The following is a 21,513-nucleotide window of genomic DNA, read 5'->3' as shown; positions in this document are numbered from 1 at the left end:
GACGAGAATGTGTGTTAAGGTCATTGAAGAATATTTAACGGAAAAGGAGAGGACGACAGCTGCAAAAGTCACTGCATATCTGTATGTCGCACTCACAAACCTTGTCAACACCAGAACAACACGAAGGAGCTCCATAAGCAGGGCACTGCAGGGCGAGATGGAATTCCAAAACCTCTCATCAGTGATATAAATGCCCATAACAGGAAATCGTGATGCCGAAGCCATAAAGCCTGGACTTTGAAACAATGAGGGAATGTCATTTGGTTGGATGAGTCTTGTTTCACTCTTCCTCCAACTTCTGGCCGATTTTACATTCCAAGAGTGGAACATGGCGGAGGTTCGGTGATGATTTTGGCAGCAATAACGTGGTATTCCATGGGCTCCCATGGTTGCTCTGTAAGCTCGCGTTACCTGCCAAGGATTATGTGACCGTTTTGGCCGAGCAGGTCCACACGAAGGTACAATGTTTGTTCCCCAATGGCGATGCTGTGTTCCAATAGTACAGGCTGCACGGTGACACAGCTCGAATCTTCCATGACTGCTTTTGTGAGAATGAGGACGAACTGTCGCATCCCCCTCGCCACCAGTCACCAGATCACAATACGAGTGAGTCTTTGTAGATTACTTTTCAGAGAGTCCGCAGCTCGTGGTCTTGCGGTAGCGTTCTCGCCTCCCGCGCGCGGTGTCCCGGGTTCGATTCCCGGCGGGCCACGGATTTTTCTCTGCCTCGAGATGACTGGGTGTTGTGTGCATTTCATCATCATTGACTCGCAAGTCGCCGGAGTGGCGTCAGCTAAAAAGGACTTGCAATTTCGCCGGCCGAACACCCGGCATGGGGTCTCCCGACCAGCAATGTCGTACGATCATTTCATTTCACTTTGGAGAGAAGTGTCCGTGATTGCTATCCACCTTCACCATAGTTATCTGAATCTACGACTATTTTGCAGGTAGAATGGCATAAGAATATCTTCAAAGCCACACAGGATCTTCCTATCCATTCCGAGATGACTGGACCCTGTTTTGAATGCCAATCGTTTACCTACACTGTATTAGACATGTAAATGTGTTGTGTTTTTAGTGTTCCGTATTTTTGTCCATCCCCTGTGATATTCTGCCGTCTGTCGTACCTCTACGAATTGTTTCTTAGAGTTAATTATACTAGTTGACAGATTATAATGATGAATCATTCGTAGCTTATCCATAGGATACCTAGTTTTCTCATTTTGTGAAGTGCGCGGTTTTACATACCTCATCATTTCAAGCTAGTGATCAGACTCTACACCACATTGAAAGCTTACCAAGGTCCACAGATTTTTTCAGTCGGTACTTCATTACAAATAACTTTATAATCTGCGAGAAGTCTGACGCTTTTGTTTGCCCGATCTCTACTGTGCATCACGAGCAACAAGGGTCCCGACACACGTCTTCAGTAATAAACAAGAGCGATTCGATGTATATGTCTGGTTGCATGGATGTTTTCAGAGCCTGTGGAGATAGATGGCGACATTGATGACATCGACGGCGATGTGGATGACGTGACCGACGACTTCCCAGGGAACTTCTTCAACATCTTCCATGGACCGACAACGAGATCGTGGTGGTCAGGGTGAGTACACGATAATCACATTACAGCTTCGGATTTGTTGAGAATAGATTGCTTCACTATTTAGTAATGTTCTCGGCAAATAATCAACTCCTGCCTTCTCTTCCATCTTACGTTCTACCTGGAGCGGCTCTATGTTTTTTGGATCTCTGTGGTCAGACGAAGCAGTAACGAGACTGGGATATAGCTAAGTTTCAAAATGCACGAGTATAGGGACAAAACAGCTGACAATGAGACTATTTTGGCCTTATCTTTTTTGTGCCGAGAGAATAAGCAGTGCTGTTTCATTGTTACACTAACTGTTTGACAAAAATAGCGTTGGTTGCCTCGTATCAATTCTTGAATCATATGCGATGCATGGAGGACTGTTGCTCCTTTGTTTGTCTATGGCAAAAACATGTGGTCCACAACTACTTAATCTTTAGCGTAGCTGCGAATAGGGCGACATGGTTATGTAGTTCTGCAAGTTATGAGTGTCGGTATTTGGCCTCTGCCATGTCCTCCATTTGTCATATCGGGCCATTGAGTAATGTGATATAATTTGTCGCCTTAACACTTGGCATGGCCTTCTTCAATAAAAACTGACCTCGCCGACTATCGTACTGTACCAGTTTCCTGTTGTGTCGACCTTCTCCGTAGTGCTTTATGTATTGATTTTAAGCTCTCCCCCAATATTTATACAGATATTAGTTTTCCGCTGATTGCCCTAATTGCTACCGTGATTGCCATCCAGCTTCATCATCGTTATCTGAACCTACGACTATTTCGCTAGACTGGGATATTAGCTAAGTTTCAAAATGCATGAGTGTAGAGACAAAACAGCTGACAAGGAGACTCTTTTGGTATAATCTTTTTCGTACAGAAAGAGTAAGCAGTGAGGTTTCATTGTTACATTAATTGTTTGTCAAAAATAGTGTCGGTTGCCTCGTATCTTTCCTCGAATCATATGCCATACATCGAGGACTGTTGTTTCTTTGTTTGTTGTATGGTAACAAATGGTACGGAAACAAATTATTTTTAAAATTCGCAAAGCTAAACGCCTGTTTCTTGCTACAATTTATGTTCTAGGTGCGTTTCGCATTTTACATTCAGGCATCTTTTAGTGTGATTAATCTCGAACAGTGGTTTAATTTTTGAGCCGGCCGGAGTGGCCGAGCGGTTCTAGGCGCCTCAGACTGGAACTGCGCGACCGCTACGGTCGCAAGTCCTGCCTCGGGCATGGATGTGTGTGATGTCCTTAGGTTAGTTAGGTTTAAGTAGTTCTAAGTTCTAGGGGACTTATGACCACAGCAGTTGAGTCCCATAGTGCTCAGAGCCATTTGATCCATTTTTTTTTGAAGATGCCTTAACGTAAAAGTCGAAACGCGTCAGGAACATAATAAATGTCGATTGGAGCAATAAAAAGGCTGTTCATGTTATAAAATAAATATTTATACACAAGAAGTGATCAGAGTTTTCGTTCCAAGACTGTTCAGTCTAGAATCGGTCTGCCAGTCAGGCAGAATCATCGTGATCATTTGAGGCAATCTTCCCACCGACGCACCAGGTTGAAAACTTTTGCTAGAACACCGTGTCTTGTTCCATCAAGTAGTTCGTAACTTCCTGCTGCACATCCTCATCTGACAGGAATCCTCGACCTTTTTTAAGGGACCGAAGATGTGATAATCGCATAGGGAGGGATCAGGACAATAGGCGTGGTCGCTCGAGTGTCCCCCACTGGAGATGGCGTTACGACATTTGCGATATGGGGATGTGCGTTATGAAGCGCCAGCACTTCTTCGTGCACCATTCCAGAACGGTGGTTTTCGACAGACATGCTGTCCCACACACATTCTTCATTCTCTGATGGGTGTGGATGTTTGCTGGTGTTTGTCCTTCGGCAGCCAGGAAAAGAATAACAGAGCGTTGATCCTGTTTGGGCGCATTTGGTAATAACGCCGCCGTAGCTCACATTTCCGCATTTACGGCACGCGCGTCGGAAAGACACGAATGACACTAATCCCTTACCTACATGGCGGTGCTTATATCCCCGCATCGGAGGCACTTTACGCTGCTTGTACGATGCAGTAACGCCCTCTGATGGAAACTTTTCTTATGCTTGATATAGGTAATAGGCACACCAACATTTGTAATTTTTTAAAATCCTTCTGAAGCGAAAACCTTGCGTTCGAAAGTAAAACGAAAACTTGCTGTGTAAGGCAGGTAAGTATTTGTGTAGAATACGCTCGTAGAAACCCATCGCACAATATTTTATTTCCCCAAATTATAAAAAAATACTCTGCAACAAAGAGTGATTAAATGATTGAAAGGTCCGCCTGGGGCAGTGAACTTGCGCTGACCTATCAAAAGGTGTTCTGGACGCCGCATAGCAATTGTGCTGTGTGTTGGTACCTCTATCTGTGATCCGAAATGACGAAAAGACGTTCGTTCCATTTCCGTACCATTCACAAAAGTTTGTTGTTTTCGTGTAATACGCGTATAAAAGATGCCTGTCACTGTCACATATCTCGCTATAAGTGCGTGTATTTCTCTTCATGCCAGTTAGAAGACTTCTAAAATTCGTTTTGTGTGTGTCGCACATGCGTGTGCGCTCATGTCATGATAAACTAGTTTGCCCTTGCCACTCTACGCCATGAGAGATGCAGGCTGCAGAAAAGGGAAACGTAAGTGGAGGGAAGATCGGTACAGCGAATGTTGAGATACACTGGACTCCGATGCAACACTCAGTGCAGACTAAACAAATGAAACGTAAACAAAGACTCAGACAAGGTCAATCTCTTTTAAGATACAGTGCATTTTCTATTTCGTAGCCAAATATGTTTTGGTTACGTACCATCCTCGGCGAGCATTACGGTTAACTTTGAAAATGGTACTTACATCCATATATATGAAATAGATCAACTTCGGGCTATTTCTGGGAAAAGTTCATACTGCACTTACTGAAACCTTACCTGATGGCTCATTATTTATCTGATGACAGTGCCACCTTTATATCACAATGATCTGAGAGAGTTCGGATCACACATTAAAGCCGATTTTTTATTATTTTTTATCAGCTAGTATGTCCAGTGTAACTCCCTCATAAACAAGGATTCTCTAGGTTCTAAAGGAAGTGCACATTTCTTCATTTTGTTCTAAGGATGTGTTACTCTGTAACGCAGGAGTTATTGAGATTAGGCATGCCTGCCATCCTTTTGTAATATTAAGAAACGTGACTGAAAACAGATTTAACTATTTTTGCATATAGCTTTGGATTTCTCCTCTTACACTTGCTACATCAGAAAATAGAAGTATAGTTTCTCACTTTCGAACTGAAGAGAGTTTCACACGCTACTGTACCAACGGTTTTGTTCTGAGCCTTTATGACGCTTATAGAGTTCTCTTTGGAAGTTGTACACCCCATTCAATGGCGACTTTTCGTGCAAATCGGTTATTTTCCTCTTTTTTTTTTTTTAGTGTAACACTAAGTATAATTTGGAATGAGATATAACTGTGATATTTCACTAGATAGTATCCAGAGATATGTTGCAAGATACTTGCTTTTAGGAACACGAGATTAATAAACTGCAACATAACCTAGGCTATGTTACAATTAGTTTTCATTAAGGGACCGATTTCCTAGTTAACTCCCGGCGCTGCCGGCGGCCCATTACAAAATCTTGTTTGCTGAAGCGGAAGAAAGCAATACCAAAATTAATCTCCTCTATTGGGATCGGATGACATCGGAAATTAATCTGGGGACAGGGAATTAGACGGGGAGGTACTTATTAGCAGACCAGTCTGCCGACGTTCCTGCTTTTGGGCGTTTTATCGACTCTGCTGTTAACGTGCCACACCCTGGGCGCTATCGATTACCGGCAACAAGGTTGTCGACCACACCCTCGACCAACGATGACTATACTGTAGAAATGTAACTCGTTTTCGTGTGCGTAAAGTCCTTACAAAGAACCAATTCGAATGTTGTTTGGAATATTGCAGTTACCCACTCTCCGACTACTGAACGAATCTCCCCGCCATTTAAGGGAGGACATTCATTTAACGTGGAACTGCCACAAAGTAGGAACTGTCAATTTTTCGCGTATGGAAATTATTGATGGGAGTGGAAACCAAACCTACGACACTTGGCTCTACCTAGGACTCAGACCCGAAACATTTAGATTTATAGCGTAGAAAAACTTTTTATTCATCTACAGAACAGTATTGTGGATCAACGCTTAATTACGGGGGGGTATCCAAAAGACCCGGAATTATTTTTTAAAACTATGTATTTTAAAATCTTTTACAAGACAACCTTATCCGCCCAAAATACTCCCACTGATGCTTCCACTGTTTGAAGCATTTGTTATAGCCATCTGTAGAAATGGCTGACAGCTCCTCGCTTGTTTTTTTCTGAACTTCTTCAATGTTGTCAAATCAGTGTCCTTTCATGCCCCTTTTCATGTGTGGAAACACGAAAAAGTCGCACTGAGCCAGGTCAGGCGTGCACGGTGCGTGGGGCAGCGGAACCATGCCATTTTTATCTAAAAACTGTCTAATAGAGATGGCTGCGCGTGCAGGTGAGTTGTCGTGGTGGAAGAATCAGTCTCCTGTCTGCCACAAATCTTTTTTTTTTTTTTTTTTTTTTTTTTTTTACGAACACTGTTGCGCAATCTTCTTAAAACTTCAAAATAAAAGGTTTGATTGACGATCTGACGTGGTGAAACAAGCTCTGAATGAACTAAGCCCTTGGCATAAAAAAGGCGTTGTTTTGATGTTTGATTTGACTTGACAACTTTTTTTTTTTCTTTTGGATGAGTGACAAAAAAATGGTTCAAATGGCTCTGAGCACTATGGGACTCAACTGCGGTGGTCATCAGTCCCCTAGAACTTAGAACTACTTAAATCTAACTAACCTAAGGACATCACACACATCCATGCCCGAGGCAGGATTCGAACCTGCGACCGTAGCGGTCGCGCGGTTCCAGACTGTAGCGCCTAGAACCGCTCGGCCACCGCGGCCGGCGATGAGTGACAACGACATCTTCCATTGTCTTGACTGTTGTTTTGTTTCTGGGTCGTACCCATAGCACTATGACTCGTCATCAGTAATGAGATTTGACAGAAAATCTGGAAGATTCAAGCTGTTGTTCCAAAGCATGACATGTTTCAACTCGACATTTCTTTTGCTTACTAGTCACAACCCGAGGAACAAACTTGGCAGCAACTCTTTTCATTCCAAGATCTTCCGTTAAAATTCGCTGAACCGAGCTCAAAGATAACCCACTAATCTGTGACAGTTGATCAATTGTCTGTCGTCGGTCTGTGAGCTCAAGCTCTCTAATTTTTTCAATATTTTCGTCGACTCGGGCAGTTGATGGACGTCAGTACGAGGTTTGTCATCAATCGAAATGTCGCCATTTTTAAATCCCGCAAATCACTCGTACACTTCAGTTTTTCCCATAGCGTCATCTTTCTTCGTAAGCTGTTTGCAACATTAAAATCCTATCAGCAGCACTTTTGCCAAGTATTTAAATATTTAGGGGTAGACCTAATCAGCGGTATGATTTGGAAAGAGCACCTAAAATCCGTAATAGATAAAGGAAATGCCGGCCGAAGTGGCCGAGCGGTTCTAGGCGCTACAGTCTGGAGCTGCGCGACCGCTACGGTCGCAGGTTCGAATCCTGCCTTGGGCATGGATGTGTGTGACGTCTTTAGGTTAGTTAGGTTTAAGTAGTTCTAAGTTCTAGGGGACTGATGACCTGAGAAGTTAAGTCCCCTAGTGCTCAGAGCCATTTGAACCATTTTCAAACAGAATCAACAAAATTTATCAAAAGGAGCCTGATTTTCCTAGGTTGTTTTCTGCCTACTTTTACCAATAATGATCGATAATAGATTAACTGTGAAGGTACAACCAGACACCACTAAAAACTTAGATTCTAACATGACTGCAAGGCAGTTATTTGTAAAGGATTTTCCCAACGTACTTCGAAGAAAGTCGGGTTCTGAATGAAGCTTTTATGAGCCTGTACTTTCCACAAGATGATAGACGGATGTCCCCTTCAGTAATCATGTAGGAAACACCACGTAGTTGATACATGCTCCCTACAATTACTAACAGGACACACGGAACGGAACGACACGCAAGGGGCGTCTATGCCTGTAATTGTTGTTTGCGGAAACGACGTAAGGTTCCATCTGGTTAATTTTCCGCTGTTATGCCCCGACACAGCGTGACTTTACAGTCTTCAGATAATATGCTAAAGGTCTGCGCAATCAGGGTGACATTGACAGCTCGTACGTTCCTTTTGAAAACACGAATTGTCTGGTACGCCCACTGAAGCCGACTCTGATTCAACTGGAAAATGTAAGAATTCACACGAAATTGATCATTTACGCCATCCAGCATTACACCATGTAATTCTGGCTCAACAATGTTATTGCGAGAGTCATTTCATAAGTCATGGCAACCATGATATATCGTGCGAACGTGTGGCATCACCGTTAGCGCAGTAAATACATTCGAGCCAGCGCCAGACATTACCGAAATTAACCGACAGATTGCGACGGCATGCGAGGATGGATCGGTACCGCCTGAAACAGTGTGTGAGGCAGGCCGTGCTACAACACGTATCCTCCGCACCCCCCACTCCCCCGCCCTCCCCCACCCTCACCCTACTCACCAGACCTCAGTTGATGTGAGTTCGACCTAATTCCACAATCGAGGAAACCATTACATGCGGGGGGGGGCTTTGCAAGGGGTCGAATATCTCACGGCAATTTGGCGGCATGTGGCACATATTCATGGCAATGCCAGTGGCATTCAACGTATTTTCCATCTTTGGTAATGCTCTCTGTGTGAACTGGCGGGCTGTTTTGAAGCACATTAGTTGATTTTGATTAACTTTTGTTCCATTTTTACTCGTGCACAATAAATTTACGCAGAATTCCAACGGGTGTGTTTCATTTGAACCTTTACCGTAACCTCAACTCTTTTATGCTGACATTCAGATACACACAGCCGTATGGATTGAGTGTAATCGCGGAATTCTGATGTTGCCGCGTTATCACAAGGTACACCATAGTTCCATGACTTACAGAATGACCCTCATGTAAATAATAGGTGTCTGCGGATAAGATAGCTTAATTTTAGTATTAGTGTCTCTGTCTCCAAATTAATCACTTTTAAGAGGCATTTTTTTACTTTTAACAACAAACTACAGGAATTACGTAGACTATTTTTGAACTGGCTTCTGGTAGCATATGTCAGCGCGAGTGACGTATATGCATGGTCTTTTGCACTCTAAGCTGGCAGGCTGTAAGCTATTTGGACAGCTTCTGCTGACAAACAATGAAGCTTGGAGGTGGAGGAGTAGGAGATTAGCGTTTAACGTCCCGTCGACAACGAGATCATTAGAGACAAAGCACAAGCTCGGATTAGAGAAGAATGGGAAAGGAAAGCGGCTGTGCCCTTTCGAAGGAACGACCTTAAGCGATTTAATGAAATCACGGAAAACCTAAATCAGGACGGCCGGACGCGGGTTTGAACTGTCGTCCTCCCGAATGAAACATGCTTTTACAAAAGTTTTCGAAACTGAGATAGCTTAGTCGTAAAGACTCTTTCTGTGTTCACCCAAAGAACCACTGGAGAAAAAGATACTGTCAGTTTCTTCTCCCGTATTTCTGCAAAAGAGAAAGTATTCTGACTATAATCACATTGTAAGGACATAAGATTCCAATCTTCTATCGATCCTTAGTCCATAAAAATAATAGCGAGGTGTAGCAGACTTCGTGACACACCACCTGTCGTATTGTTCCATAAACATGTTTGTTTGTACGGTTCTTTTATTTCATCCATGCCAGTTTTAAGGCTGCAGACTCAAATTAAACACTCTACTTCTCAAGTTTTATTTCTTGCAGCTTACTTCATAAGATAGCGCGAAGAAAAAATAGAAAAGGATCTCCCTTTTATTTTATTTTTTCCCTCTTGATATAATTTGTTTCAAGATGGATGGCGAAGGAAAGGGCTAATGATGTATATCCTCTCGCCCTTACTAAACCTTTAGTAAGTTTTTTTGTACATAAGACGTTAAAGGTAGACAATGCACTGTCTCGCGTATTTTGGTAAAAACTAAATACTGTGGAACTTCTGAAAACAAATGGAATCCAGTAGCAGTCGCTCTAGCTCTAGAGCAGTTAATCAGCAGGAATTCCGCCTGAAATAGTTATTTTTGTTCTAAAATTTACTGCGACTGTGTAAAACGAGACGCTAGCTCAGTCTCAGGGGGCTGGGCAGACGGTCGGGAAGGAAGACATCAAGCAGCGAGGCTGTGCGCCACACGATATTTTGCTGGAGAGCCGTGGCAAGGAAGAGCCCGTCGACGACGAGGTCATTACAGATGGAGCACGAGCTCGGTTTAGGGAAGGATGGGACAGGAAATCGACCGTGTCATTTTCAAAGGAACCATCCAAAGATTTAGGGAGACTACGAGAAATCGAAATCAGGATAACTAGAAAGGGGCTTTTATTGTGAGTGCAGTCCGTCACCTCTCACGCAGGCGTAATAAGGTACACAATGTTGGTGCAAACTACTTCCCAAGAGTGCTGGTAATAATATTCATCGGATCGGGAAATACTACACTATGATAAAACTACACAAGTTAGCCGTAATTATCTTAGCTACTCTCTGCCTATTTATGCAGACATATGCTCTTGGTTTTGTTAGGTATTGCGTTATTTGCGACTGTTAACGAATAATACTCGTAACACATTTACAGTAATGTGATCAATCTGCTAACATTTTAGAATATCGGATACGCCATCGTCAACTAGCAATAGATTGAAGAAGTAAGTAAATGTAAAACAAACTGAGAAAGGCGGATGTTTTTGGTGAAAATCACGTACGTATGCGGATTGCTTCAGCTTTTTCCATAGCGTCACGTTTTCACTCCATGCAGTTAGTTCGCAGAAGGAGGTCTCAGCAAGAATGCCAAATCAGAAGATTCTGCAAAAATGAAGCGGTAGCAGTACCCAAGCATTTGTAGCATCATCGACAACAGTGAAAGCGTACGTTCTTATTAAATAATAATTTTTGTTTGCTTCCTGCGCAGTTTTGGCGACTATGAGAAAACCGCAATACACTCTCGGATTACTGCTTCCTTTGTAATACAGTAGTAAATATTGCGTACATAGATTTCTATAAACAACTGAGTATAGGTAGTGGGGTTCACAGTCATGTAGAATTATTTTGTAATACATTATATTTGCCATTGGCTGTAGAAAATATTTATCACAATTGCAGTTTCGGCCTTAAGGCTATTATCAAGTGGTATATTGTCAAACTTCAAAAATTCTCCGGCATATAAACACGTGATCGTCGTATCTTAGCCTTTTAACATGCTAGCATAAGAATGAAATTTTCACTCTGCAGCGGAGTTTGCACTGATATGAAACTTTCTGGCAGATTAAAACTGTGTGCCGGACCGAGACTCGAACTCCGGACCTTTGCTTCTCAAGTAGAGCACTTGCACGCGAAAGGCAAAGGTCCCGAGTCCGAGTCTCGGTCCGGCACGCAGTTTTAATCTGCCAGGAAGCTTCAATGTTAACATCCTTAATACATCTCAATAAAATACTGTTGTCGTTTACTGTTTACATGCGAACTACGATTTCGGAAGTGAAGTCCTTCGTGGATGAATTAGGTTCCTTAGATTTCTTCCGATGGATCTGTGTGACATCTTTATTCCTGAAGGCAATAATTATTCCACCTTAAGCCGCTACCTGTTGGCACTTCTATAGATACTTGGCGTTTGTGACTGATAGTGAGTGATCACCAGTCGCGCTATCATAGGTCATCGGGCCTTTTTGTTTCCGTACCCGCATTGTATTACAGTTATTTGGGTTGTGGGGCACACCTGTCAAGTCTTACCACCAAGCGCTTTTCATCTCCTAGCTTTTACGCAATTTGTAACAATGTTGTTGACTTCGTAACCTCCGTGTGTGCTACTAGGTTGTCCACGAACTTTATCAGAGAGCTAACAACTTTGTCTTCTACGCTGGTAGTGTAAATGAGATTCTGCAGTAACACTTGTGGAAGACTGCAGCCGCAGTCTGAGGGTTGCCGCGGCGCTGGCCTTGTTTGCTTCGAGAGAAAACAATAGTGGGAGTTCCCGGTTGTCCCTCACTCTTTTCTTACCTGCTCGCCCCTTTGTGTACGCAGTTTCCTTCCGAAACGTTACTCACCCTTCTCCGAACCGCCCGTAGGGGTTGGAATTTCTGTGTTGCGAACACAAAACAACCTGTTATTTCTCATTCACGAAGTTACGTTTCATATGAGAACTATTAGGATTATAAAAGACGTTCGAAATTCTAATATAAATGATACATTCTCTGTACTGAAAGTTACATATTTTGAACACTGGAATTTTTATCAACATATTTACATTTTTCTGGCCCGTTACGTTGTGGTTTCCTTAATTCTGTTGAAAATCCTAACGTTGCGTTCGTGTTGACAGAGGACGTCGTAATGTGTGTCGAGAGACTTTGTTGTGTGATCCCCCATGAAGATTCCACGGATGGAGCAAAAAGTTGGGATTTCCAAGAGCAACAACGCAACCACGACGTTATAGCCCGTAAAAAAAGTTAAAAAAAATGTATATTCTCTGCCTTACTGCGAGCAAAATATGAATCACTCAGCCGCACCTGTCTTTGAACTGAAGCTCGTATCAGCTTTTTGATACTTCTGTCGAATTCCATTGAATATTCCTAAACACTGTCCCGTTCCATCCTTTAGCACACCGCTGGTGACAAACTGAGATCTTTAGTGTCCTCCATAACAAGTTCCATATATCAAATTTCAGTGCTACTGACCTTGACCACTCAAAAAATCACAACCAACGGGGTAGCTCAGTATGTAAGGCGGAAAACACTTTTTGGGAGGAAGTATGGTTTAAATACTTGACCAGACATTCAATTTTAAGTTCTTCACAGCTCCCTTTAAACCATATACTTGCGGATTTACTTTTAAAAGCCACGACCTGCTTCATTTGCCCAGTTTGTACATTCCAGGTTTGCGGCTCATCTCCAACGACTTTGTCGTTGACGGAAAGTTAATTCCTAATCGTCTTCACTTACCTAAACTTCTGTGTGCGTCCACAGATCACTCAAACTCACTCCCAGAGGGCGGAGACTTTGAGGAGGGAGAATGAGGCTGGTTGAATCTTTGAGTCAGTCTGTGAGGGCTAGTAGCCAACAGATTGCGGGAATAGAGATTTATATTGCAGATACCACTTGTATGAATATCAAGAGCTCAGATGGAAACCCAGTTCTAAGCAAAGAAGGGAAAGCAGAAAGGTGGAAGGAGTATATAGAGGGTCTATACAAGGGCGATGTGCTTGAGGACAATGTTATGGAAACGGAAGAGGATGTAGATGAAGATGAAATGGGAGTAACGATACTGCGTGCAGAGTTTGACAGAGCACTGAAGGACCTGAGTCGAAACAAGGCCCCGGGGGTAGACAACATTCCATTAGAACTACTGACAGCCTTGGGAGAGCCAGTCCTGACAAAACTTTACCATCTGGTGAGCAAGATGTATGACACCGGCGAAATGCTGTCAGACTTCAAGAAGAATGTAATAATTCCAGTCCCAAAGAAAGCAGGTGCTGACAGATGTGAAAATTATCGAACTATCAATTTAATAAGTCACAGCTGCAAAATACTGACACGAATTCTTTACAAACGAATGGAAAAACTAGTAGAAGGCAACCTCGGGGAAGATCAGTTTGGATTCCATAGAAATATTGGAACACGTGAGGCAATACTGACCCTACGACTTATCTTAGAAGCTAGATTAAGGAAAGGATAACCTACATTTCTAGCATTTGTAGACATAGAGAAAGCTTTGGACAATGTTGACTGGAATACTCTCCTTCAAATTCTGAAGGTGGAAGGGGTAAAATACAGGGAATAAAAAGCTATTTACAATTTGTGCGAAAACCAGATGGCAGTTATGAGTTGAGGGGCATGAAAGGGAAGCAGTGGTTGGGAAGGGAGTGAGACAGGGTTGTAGCCTTTCCCCGATGTTATTCAATCTGTATATTGAGCAAGCGTGAAGGAAACAACAGAAATATTCGGAGTAGGTATTAAAGTCCATGGAGAAGAATTAAAAACGTTGAGGTTTGCCGTTGACATTGTAATTCTGTCAGAGACAGCAAAGGACTTGGAAGAGCAGTTGAACGGAATGGACAGTGTTTTGAAAGGAGGGTATAAGATGAACATCAACAAAAGCAAAACGAGGATAATGGAATGTAGTCGAATTAAGTTGGGTGATGCTGAGGGAATTAGATTAGGAAATGAGACACTTAAAGCAGTAAAGGAGTTTTGCTACTTGGGGAAAGTATTTGTATGGAGCGTAGCCATGTGTGGAAGTGAAACATGGACGATAACTAGTTTGGACAAGAAGAGAATAGAAGCTTTTGAAATGTGGTGCTGCATAAGAATGCTGAAGATTAGATGGGTGGATCATATAACTAATGAGGAGGTATTGAATAGAATTGGGGAGAAGAGAAGTTTGTGGCACAACTTGACTAGAAGAAGGGATCGGTTGGTAGGACATACTCTGAGGCATCAAGGGATCACCAGTTTAGTATTGGAGGGCAGCGTGGGGGAAAAAATCGTAGAGGGAGACCAAGAGATGAATACACTAAACAGATTCAGAAGGATGTGGGTTGCAGTAGGTACTGGGACATGAAGAAGCTTGCACAGGATAGAGTAGCATGGAGAGCTGCACCAAACCAGTCCCACGACTGAAGACCACAACAACAACAACATTGCAGACACGCTCCATTCAGGAATGCTTAGCAAGAAAATCTGGTGTCGCAGAAGCAGACATCTTGATTCTTATAGCGTAAGGTTTTTCTGGGGAAATTAACAGTTTCTGAATGATTTTGTACAATGAGAATGACGTTTTTGTCGGTCATTTGGATATGGCGCATTACACTACCCAGGCGGATTAGACTGGGGACAAAAAAGGGTGCGTCAGTTAGTCTTGTCAGCATCGAGGTGATTACGAACGGAGAGAACTTTAGTTTATCTGGAACTGACAGACGAGGAAGACACTGTGACATTTTTTAATGGACAATATTGGTATGTCATAGTTGAAAGAATATTGGTATTTGAACTGGAGTGATAAAGATAACAATGGGAAACCTACATTACGATAGCTGGTCGGAATTAGAATGCTGCATCTACCTAATAAGACTTATTGAGATGACACAGTCATTAAGGCACGGATCTCGTAGACGGAGTTCAGATCCCCTTTCGACTCTAGATTTAGGATTTGGGCGAAAGAGGCTTACTGGACTGGCCTTCATCGACCTGACAGCCGCATATGACACTGCCAGCTGCAGAAATTGCTGATTAACTATGAAGCCTGACAAGAGGCCATCGTCTGAAATTCATGGTTGGCATCACTCTCCACAGAAGGTCCTGTGTCAGTTTCTACTGGTAGAACAGTAGGCAAAGGAAACAGAAGAACGGCTCACCACAAAGGAGCGTCCTGGCACCACTACTGTAGATGATGTACATATATGACCACGCAGTACCAAATTACACCAGGTAGTACGCGTACTCGACGATACAGTACTGGTAGCTCAAAGTTCGATCTCGTCAGAGGCAGAAGGGATACTGTCATGAACTTCGATCACTCTGTCTATCCTACGTTGCTACCACCTGAAGCGAAACCCCAGCAAGACACATGTCTTTCGCTTTCCTCACCAATAACACACGACTGCAAACTTATCCTTTGTAGTTTTGTTCTTAATCATTTTAGGTGGTTCTAATACTTTTGAAAAGCCAAGTTCAAAAATGCTAAGGCTTTCCCTCTGTCACATAAAAGTTTTTTTTTCTCAAAGTAATGATGAAGATCCAGAAAATTCGTTCAAAACACACATTCAAAAACGTTCTTTAAGAAAACACGATAAAATAAGACACTCCTAATGCTATAATGAAGTATCATGTTCTTCAGGTCTAAAAGAAAGGCATAAATCTTAACGTCCCTCGCTTTCCTCTCAAGTCTCCGTTGCGTATTCTGACTGAGGACACTCCCTGCCCGTCATCCAGCAGTAGTCATCTCCCATACTGTCGTCCCGTCGGTCCTGGTTCACCCGTTCCATTCGTTTGATGACCTAATCAGACCTTTCTTGTTGTTCCTCACACGCAACACCTAGATTTTATAGAAAATAGCTGACGTGCAAATCCATTAAGTGCAAATACAAATGTGTTGAGTCGTCCAATGCTTTGAGCTTGCCCAGCATGCTTTTTTTACTAATTGTTGTACTCAAGGTCTTTCCATTTGCCAAGAAATTTGTTGACAGATTCTTTAAAGGATATCCAAGATGGTATGTAAATTTCATTCATTTTGTCTTCAAATGTGGCGTCTTTCATTAGTTTCCGAACGTCATGCGAGAACATATGACCTGCCGAGGCGAACGATTCCAGTGTTCTTCACAGGCGAAGGTTGTGGTCCGCACCCTGACGTTTAAATAGCATTACATCGCCACCAAAGCCTAGGTCTATGCCAGGAATAACATTATCACGTTTCTCGCGAGCAGGACATGGAGTGCCGATCCAGTACTGCTGCGGATGTCTGTTAGTCGGGCACTGTGTATGTTTGCTGCTGAGTACGCTACTCCTGTGTGGAGTGCATCTGCATGTCCGAAGAAGTTGGACTTCTCAGTGAACGAGTCAGTCCGGATTGCAACAGGGTGCCTGAAGCTAACACCACTGGAGAAACTCTGTCCGCTCATTGGCACTGTAGCCTCTCACGTAGGCTAGGACATAGCGTCAGATATGGAAAGGACAATTTGTACAGAAACCAGATGGCAATTATAAGAGTCGAGGGGCATGAAAGGGAAGCAGCGGTTGGGAAGGGAGTGAGACAGGGTTGTAGCCTATCCCCGATGTTATTCAATCTGTATATTGAGCAAGCAGTAAAGGAAACAACAGAAAAATACGGAGTAGGTATTAAAATCCATGGAGAAGAAATAAAAACGTTGAGGTTCGCCGATGACGTTGTAATTCTGTCAGAGACAGCAAAGGACTTCGAAGAGCAGTTGAACGGAATGGACAGTGTCTTGAAAGGAGGATATAAGATGAATAAAGCAAAACGAGGATAATGGAATGTAGTCGAATTAAGTCGGGTGATGCTGAGGGAATTAGATTAGGAAACGACACACTTAAAGTAGTAAAGGAGTTTTGCTATTTAGGGAGCAAAATAACTGATGATGGTCGAAGTAGGGAGGATATAAAATGTAGACTGGCAATGGCAAGGAAAGCGTTTCTGAAGAAGAGAAATTTGTTAACATCGAGTATAGATGGTAGTATCAGGAAGTCGTTTCTGAAAGTATTTGTATGGAAGTGAAACATGGACGATAAATAGTTTGGACAAGAAGAGAATAAAAGCTTTCGAAATGTGGTGCTACATAAGAATGCTGAAGATTAGATGGGTAGATCACATAACTAATGAGAAGGTATTGAATGGAATTGGGGAGAAGAGGAGTTTGTGGCACAACTTGACAAGAAGAAGGGACCGGTTGGTAGGACACGTTTTGAGGCATCGAGGGATCACAAATTTAGCATTAGAGGGCAGCGTGGAGGGTAAAAATCGTAGAGGGAGACCAAGAGATGAATACACTAAGCAGATTCAGAAGGATGTAGGTTGCAGTAAGTACTGGGAGATGAAGCAGCTTGCACAGGATAGAGTAGCATGGAGAGCTGCATCAAACCAGTCTCAGGCCTGAAGACAACAACAGCAACAATGGAATGGACGAAGATAAACACAGATTTCTCCAGCCAGTGCGTGGAGCACAGCGCGCTAAGAGACGTCTGCGATCCAGGAAAAGCTTCATGCAACGAAGGGAAAGATGGAGGAGGCAAGTGGAGAATCCGGACATCCTCCAACGAGAATAGGCAGACTCTGGCAGTGAGCTGCTCCACCCTGTGTGGGGAGCTTGGAGCGGTGTGGGGGTAGGAGTGCCGTGCTGCAAGAAGAACATGCAGAAGTGGGGCCTCATTCCGGATGAAGCAGATCTTCTATGTGAATGAGGCGAGGTGCAAGATCCAGGCCACCTGCTGCAGCACCGCCTTCTAGGTGAACCCTGCACGCTAAAATACCGTTATGAAGTTAATAAAAAGGCCATTTCGGCCGCGATTTTCCGGAAACAACATGTTTGGACGTGCACGAAAAAGTAAAGTAAATTAGTTGCATTTAAGACAAGTTTTTGTCGCATTGCGATTATGTGGCGAAAGGAAAGAAAAAAATTGTCGAATGGGGAGAACCAGAACTGAATCAAATTAAAATTTACGATCTGTGCAACTGCAACTGGTTGTGTGTAGAAGGCACCTCTCACCGCTGCGTTCCCGCTCTGCAGTGAGGCAGGTAGCACGAACTGGTTTCTGCTTCGACCTAAGCTTTCGGTTCCTCCTTGCCCCTGTTCCACAGACGTCAAACTCAGGCAACAACATATTCGGTTGGTGGCGACACAGATAGCTTCCTTTTTTGGTCCGAGGCATGCTTACATACAGCGTTTTCAGTTCTGTGAACACCTGATTTTTTTTTCCGTATTTTAAGCACCTAACGCTGAAGACAGTTGTCTCTTATTTGATGAGGTGCTGACTTTCCTTATCCATCGACGGGTAGGATCTGAATAGATGTGATCAGCCAAGTCATTAGAATCGATCGATTAACGCTGAAAAATACCAACACCTACTTCAGTGGTTTAGGGTATCCACGGAAAACGTAAATGAAGGGAGCTGGTCGGGGTATCAAGACCTTCGTCCTGAATATAAATTCCGTCTCGTTATCGCTGCGCCACTATAATCGCTCTGGAAGACGAGCGACGGATCTCGTCCCGTGTTTTACTTGGCATGCTAAGGTCGCGGTTTGTCTTCTGACAGAACTTTGTCGTTCTGTGAGAAGACGTACTCGTATATAACATAATGTCGGAATTACATGTTAACAGATGTGGATCTTTTCTTATGCATCAGACTGTTTAACTGGTAGCTTAGTTCAAATGGCTCTGAGGACTATGCGGCTTAACATGTATGGTCATCAGTCCCCTAGAACTTAGAACTACTTAAAACCTAACTAACCTAAGGACAGCACACAACACCCAGTCATCACGAGGCAGAGAAAATCCCTTACCCCGCCGGGAATCGAACCCGGGAACCCGGGCGAGGGAAGCGAGAACGCTACCACACGACCACGAGCTGCGGACGGTAGCTTAGTCCACCTGGCAAAAGTATCCGGACATACCTAAGTGATGCGGAATTGACCACTAGATGTCGCGAGAGGCGGATCCACGATTATAAAATGAGACGAGAATTAGTGTAGTGTGTTTTCTTCTAAAGCTGTTAAAGTCCGCTGTTAGTCATCTGATTGTGAAGTGGAAACGGAAGGAGCAAAGCAGCTAAATCAAGGCCAGGCAGACTTCATGTACTGACGCAGAGGGACTGTCGAACATTGCGGAGTGTGGTTGTAGAAAATCGCATGAAATCAGCGGAAGGAGTCATTCGTGAGTTGCAGCCCAGCTAGCACAATGGCGATGCGTTCTAGTTAAAAAGGAGGTGCAGCGGTCGAGCAGCTTCTAATAAGCTATACATTCCTGTAGTCACTACGAAGACACACTTTGATGTGGTGTAAATGGCGACGCCACTGGAAAGTGGCTGACGGGAAGCGAGTCATTCGCAGTGAAGAGTCACCCTATACCCTGTGGCAATCCGATGGAAGAGTTTGTTGGGCTGCCTGAAGAAAGTTACCTGTAGTGACAACAGTCCACTGTAGGGAGTAAGTGGTGTTAAGGTATGTATGAGAGTGCTTTTCATGGGTAGGTACTGGTCCCTTATTGCGCTTGACAAAACAAAGAACTGGGAAGGATATGAACACATTTTACAGCATTGTGACCTGCATACAGTGGAGGAACAGTTCGGAGACTATGGTTGGTTGTAGTAGAAGGACAATGAGCGCGGTCGTAAAGCAGTCATGTGTGAGTCAGTGGTTTGTGGATGATAACATTCCTGACGTGTACCGCCCTGCTCAGATTCCTGACCTCTGGAACGCCATTGGGATGAGTTCAGTCCAGGCTACAGCGTCCAACATCACTACCTTCACTGGTTTCGGCTCTTGAAGATTGGGCTGTTATTCCTTCACTGATATGTAGACACCTCATTGAATATGTTCTGAGCAAAGTTCAAGGGGTCACGTAGGCGAAGGGTGGACATCTGTCTAGTGGACCCGCTCGACTGTTCTACCGCAGTTTTTAATTGGCTACCCAGTCATTATCCTAGCTGAACTGCTGATAGGACTTTGGAACTCACTACTGATTCCTTCTGCTGATTTCATGCGACATTTTACAAGCACCCTCCGCTGTGTTCGACGGTCCCTGTCTGTCAGTACATTAGGCGTGTTTGGTTTAGCTGCGATTGTTCCTTTGCGTTTCCAACTCAGTCACCGAGCAAGGTAGTGCAGAGGTTATCAGACTGGACTCGAATTCGGGAGGACGGCGGTTCAAACCCGCATCCGGCCACCCGATTTAGGTTTCCCGTGATTTCCCTAAATCGTTTCAGGCAAATGCCGGGATGGTTCCTTTGAAAGGGCGCGACCGATTTCCTTCCCTAATCCGATGGGACCGATAACCTCGCTGTTTGGTTCAAAATGGTTCAAGTGGCTCTGAGCACTATGGGACTAAAAATGGTTCAAGTGGCTCTAAGCACTATGGGACTTAAAATCTGAGGTCATCAGTCCCCTAGAACTTAGAACTACTTAAACCTAAGGACATCACATACATCCATGCCCGAGGCAGGATTCGAACCTGCGACCGTAACAGTCGCGCGGTTCCGGACTGAAGCTCCTAGAACCGCTCGGCCACTGCGGCCTGCTCGCTGTTTGGTCCCCACCCCCAAATCTAGTAACCAACCAAGCTCACAATCATGTGACCAACAGTCGTCTCGGACAGTTTCAGAAGGATTGAAATGGCGTTGATGGATTTCTTATTCAGGTAACATCCAACGACTGGTCCACACTCGGAGTCACTGAGCTTTCCTGACAGACCCATTTTGCCGTTACTGCTTCACTACTGACAACACATTTATTCCCCGCCTCCTTTTACTCTCGTGAGTCCACATTTCGTGACATCTAATGGCAAATTCCGCATTACGTAGTAGCAACTTTTGACCAGAATGCTCAGAAAATATTCCTGTATAACCTGCGAAATTTTGTCTGTGGAGTTCGGAAATGCCCTGAAGATGACATACCGCAGAAGCCTGAATTCGCACGTACTTTTAACTTCTTTGGATGCTGTTGGATCCTACTTATTAACACAGTAATTTCAAGGAATCCATAGACCCACCTTTCCCGCTCATTATTGTCGAACCGAGCGAGGTGGCGCAGTGGTTAGCACACTGGACTCGCATTCGGGAGGACGACGGTTCAATCCCGTCTCCGGCCATCCTGATTTAGGTTTTCCGTGATTTCCCTAACTCGTTTCAGGCAAATGCCGGGATGGTTCCTTTGAAAGGGCACGGCCGATTTCCTTCCCAATCCTTCCCTAACCCGAGCTTGCGCTCCGTCTCTAATGACCTCGTTGTCGACGGGACGTTAAACACTAACCACCACCACCACCATTATTGTCGTGGTGGAGTGACGCCTCTGTAGTGATTTTGTTGGCGGCAGTGTATTCTCCTCCCGATGCGTATCCACGTAGTCGTGAGTCGCGGGGCATTATCATTACTGTGAATGCGGGTCAGCTGCAGAGGAGCGTGCGGTGGTAACGGTGGCGAGATTACCAAAGGCAGCGAGCGGGAAACTCCGCCGGGAGGTAACGGGGCTGACGGCCGCTATGTGGCGCGGGTGAACGCACCGAGGACGGGCCAACCCGCGC

At 44.0% G+C, this 21,513-nt stretch overlaps 1 protein-coding gene across 1 annotated transcript in view; it reads left to right on the top strand.

Annotated features, from left to right (window-relative positions):
- LOC126452535 (transforming growth factor-beta-induced protein ig-h3-like) overlaps window positions 1-21,513 on the top strand; it is a 124,995-nt gene that overhangs the window by 51,856 nt on the left and 51,626 nt on the right. Inside the window, exon 3 of the mRNA XM_050091096.1 lies at window positions 1,483-1,606. Within this exon, the coding sequence (XP_049947053.1) occupies window positions 1,483-1,606 (124 nt within the window). The remainder of the gene's footprint in view (window positions 1-1,482; window positions 1,607-21,513) is intronic.

This window comes from Schistocerca serialis, unplaced genomic scaffold, assembly GCF_023864345.2.
Source record: "Schistocerca serialis cubense isolate TAMUIC-IGC-003099 unplaced genomic scaffold, iqSchSeri2.2 HiC_scaffold_897, whole genome shotgun sequence".
NCBI lineage: Eukaryota > Metazoa > Arthropoda > Insecta > Orthoptera > Acrididae > Schistocerca > Schistocerca serialis.
The sequence above is the reverse complement of the archived record's forward strand: the minus strand, read 5'-3'. Positions and strand labels throughout refer to the sequence as shown.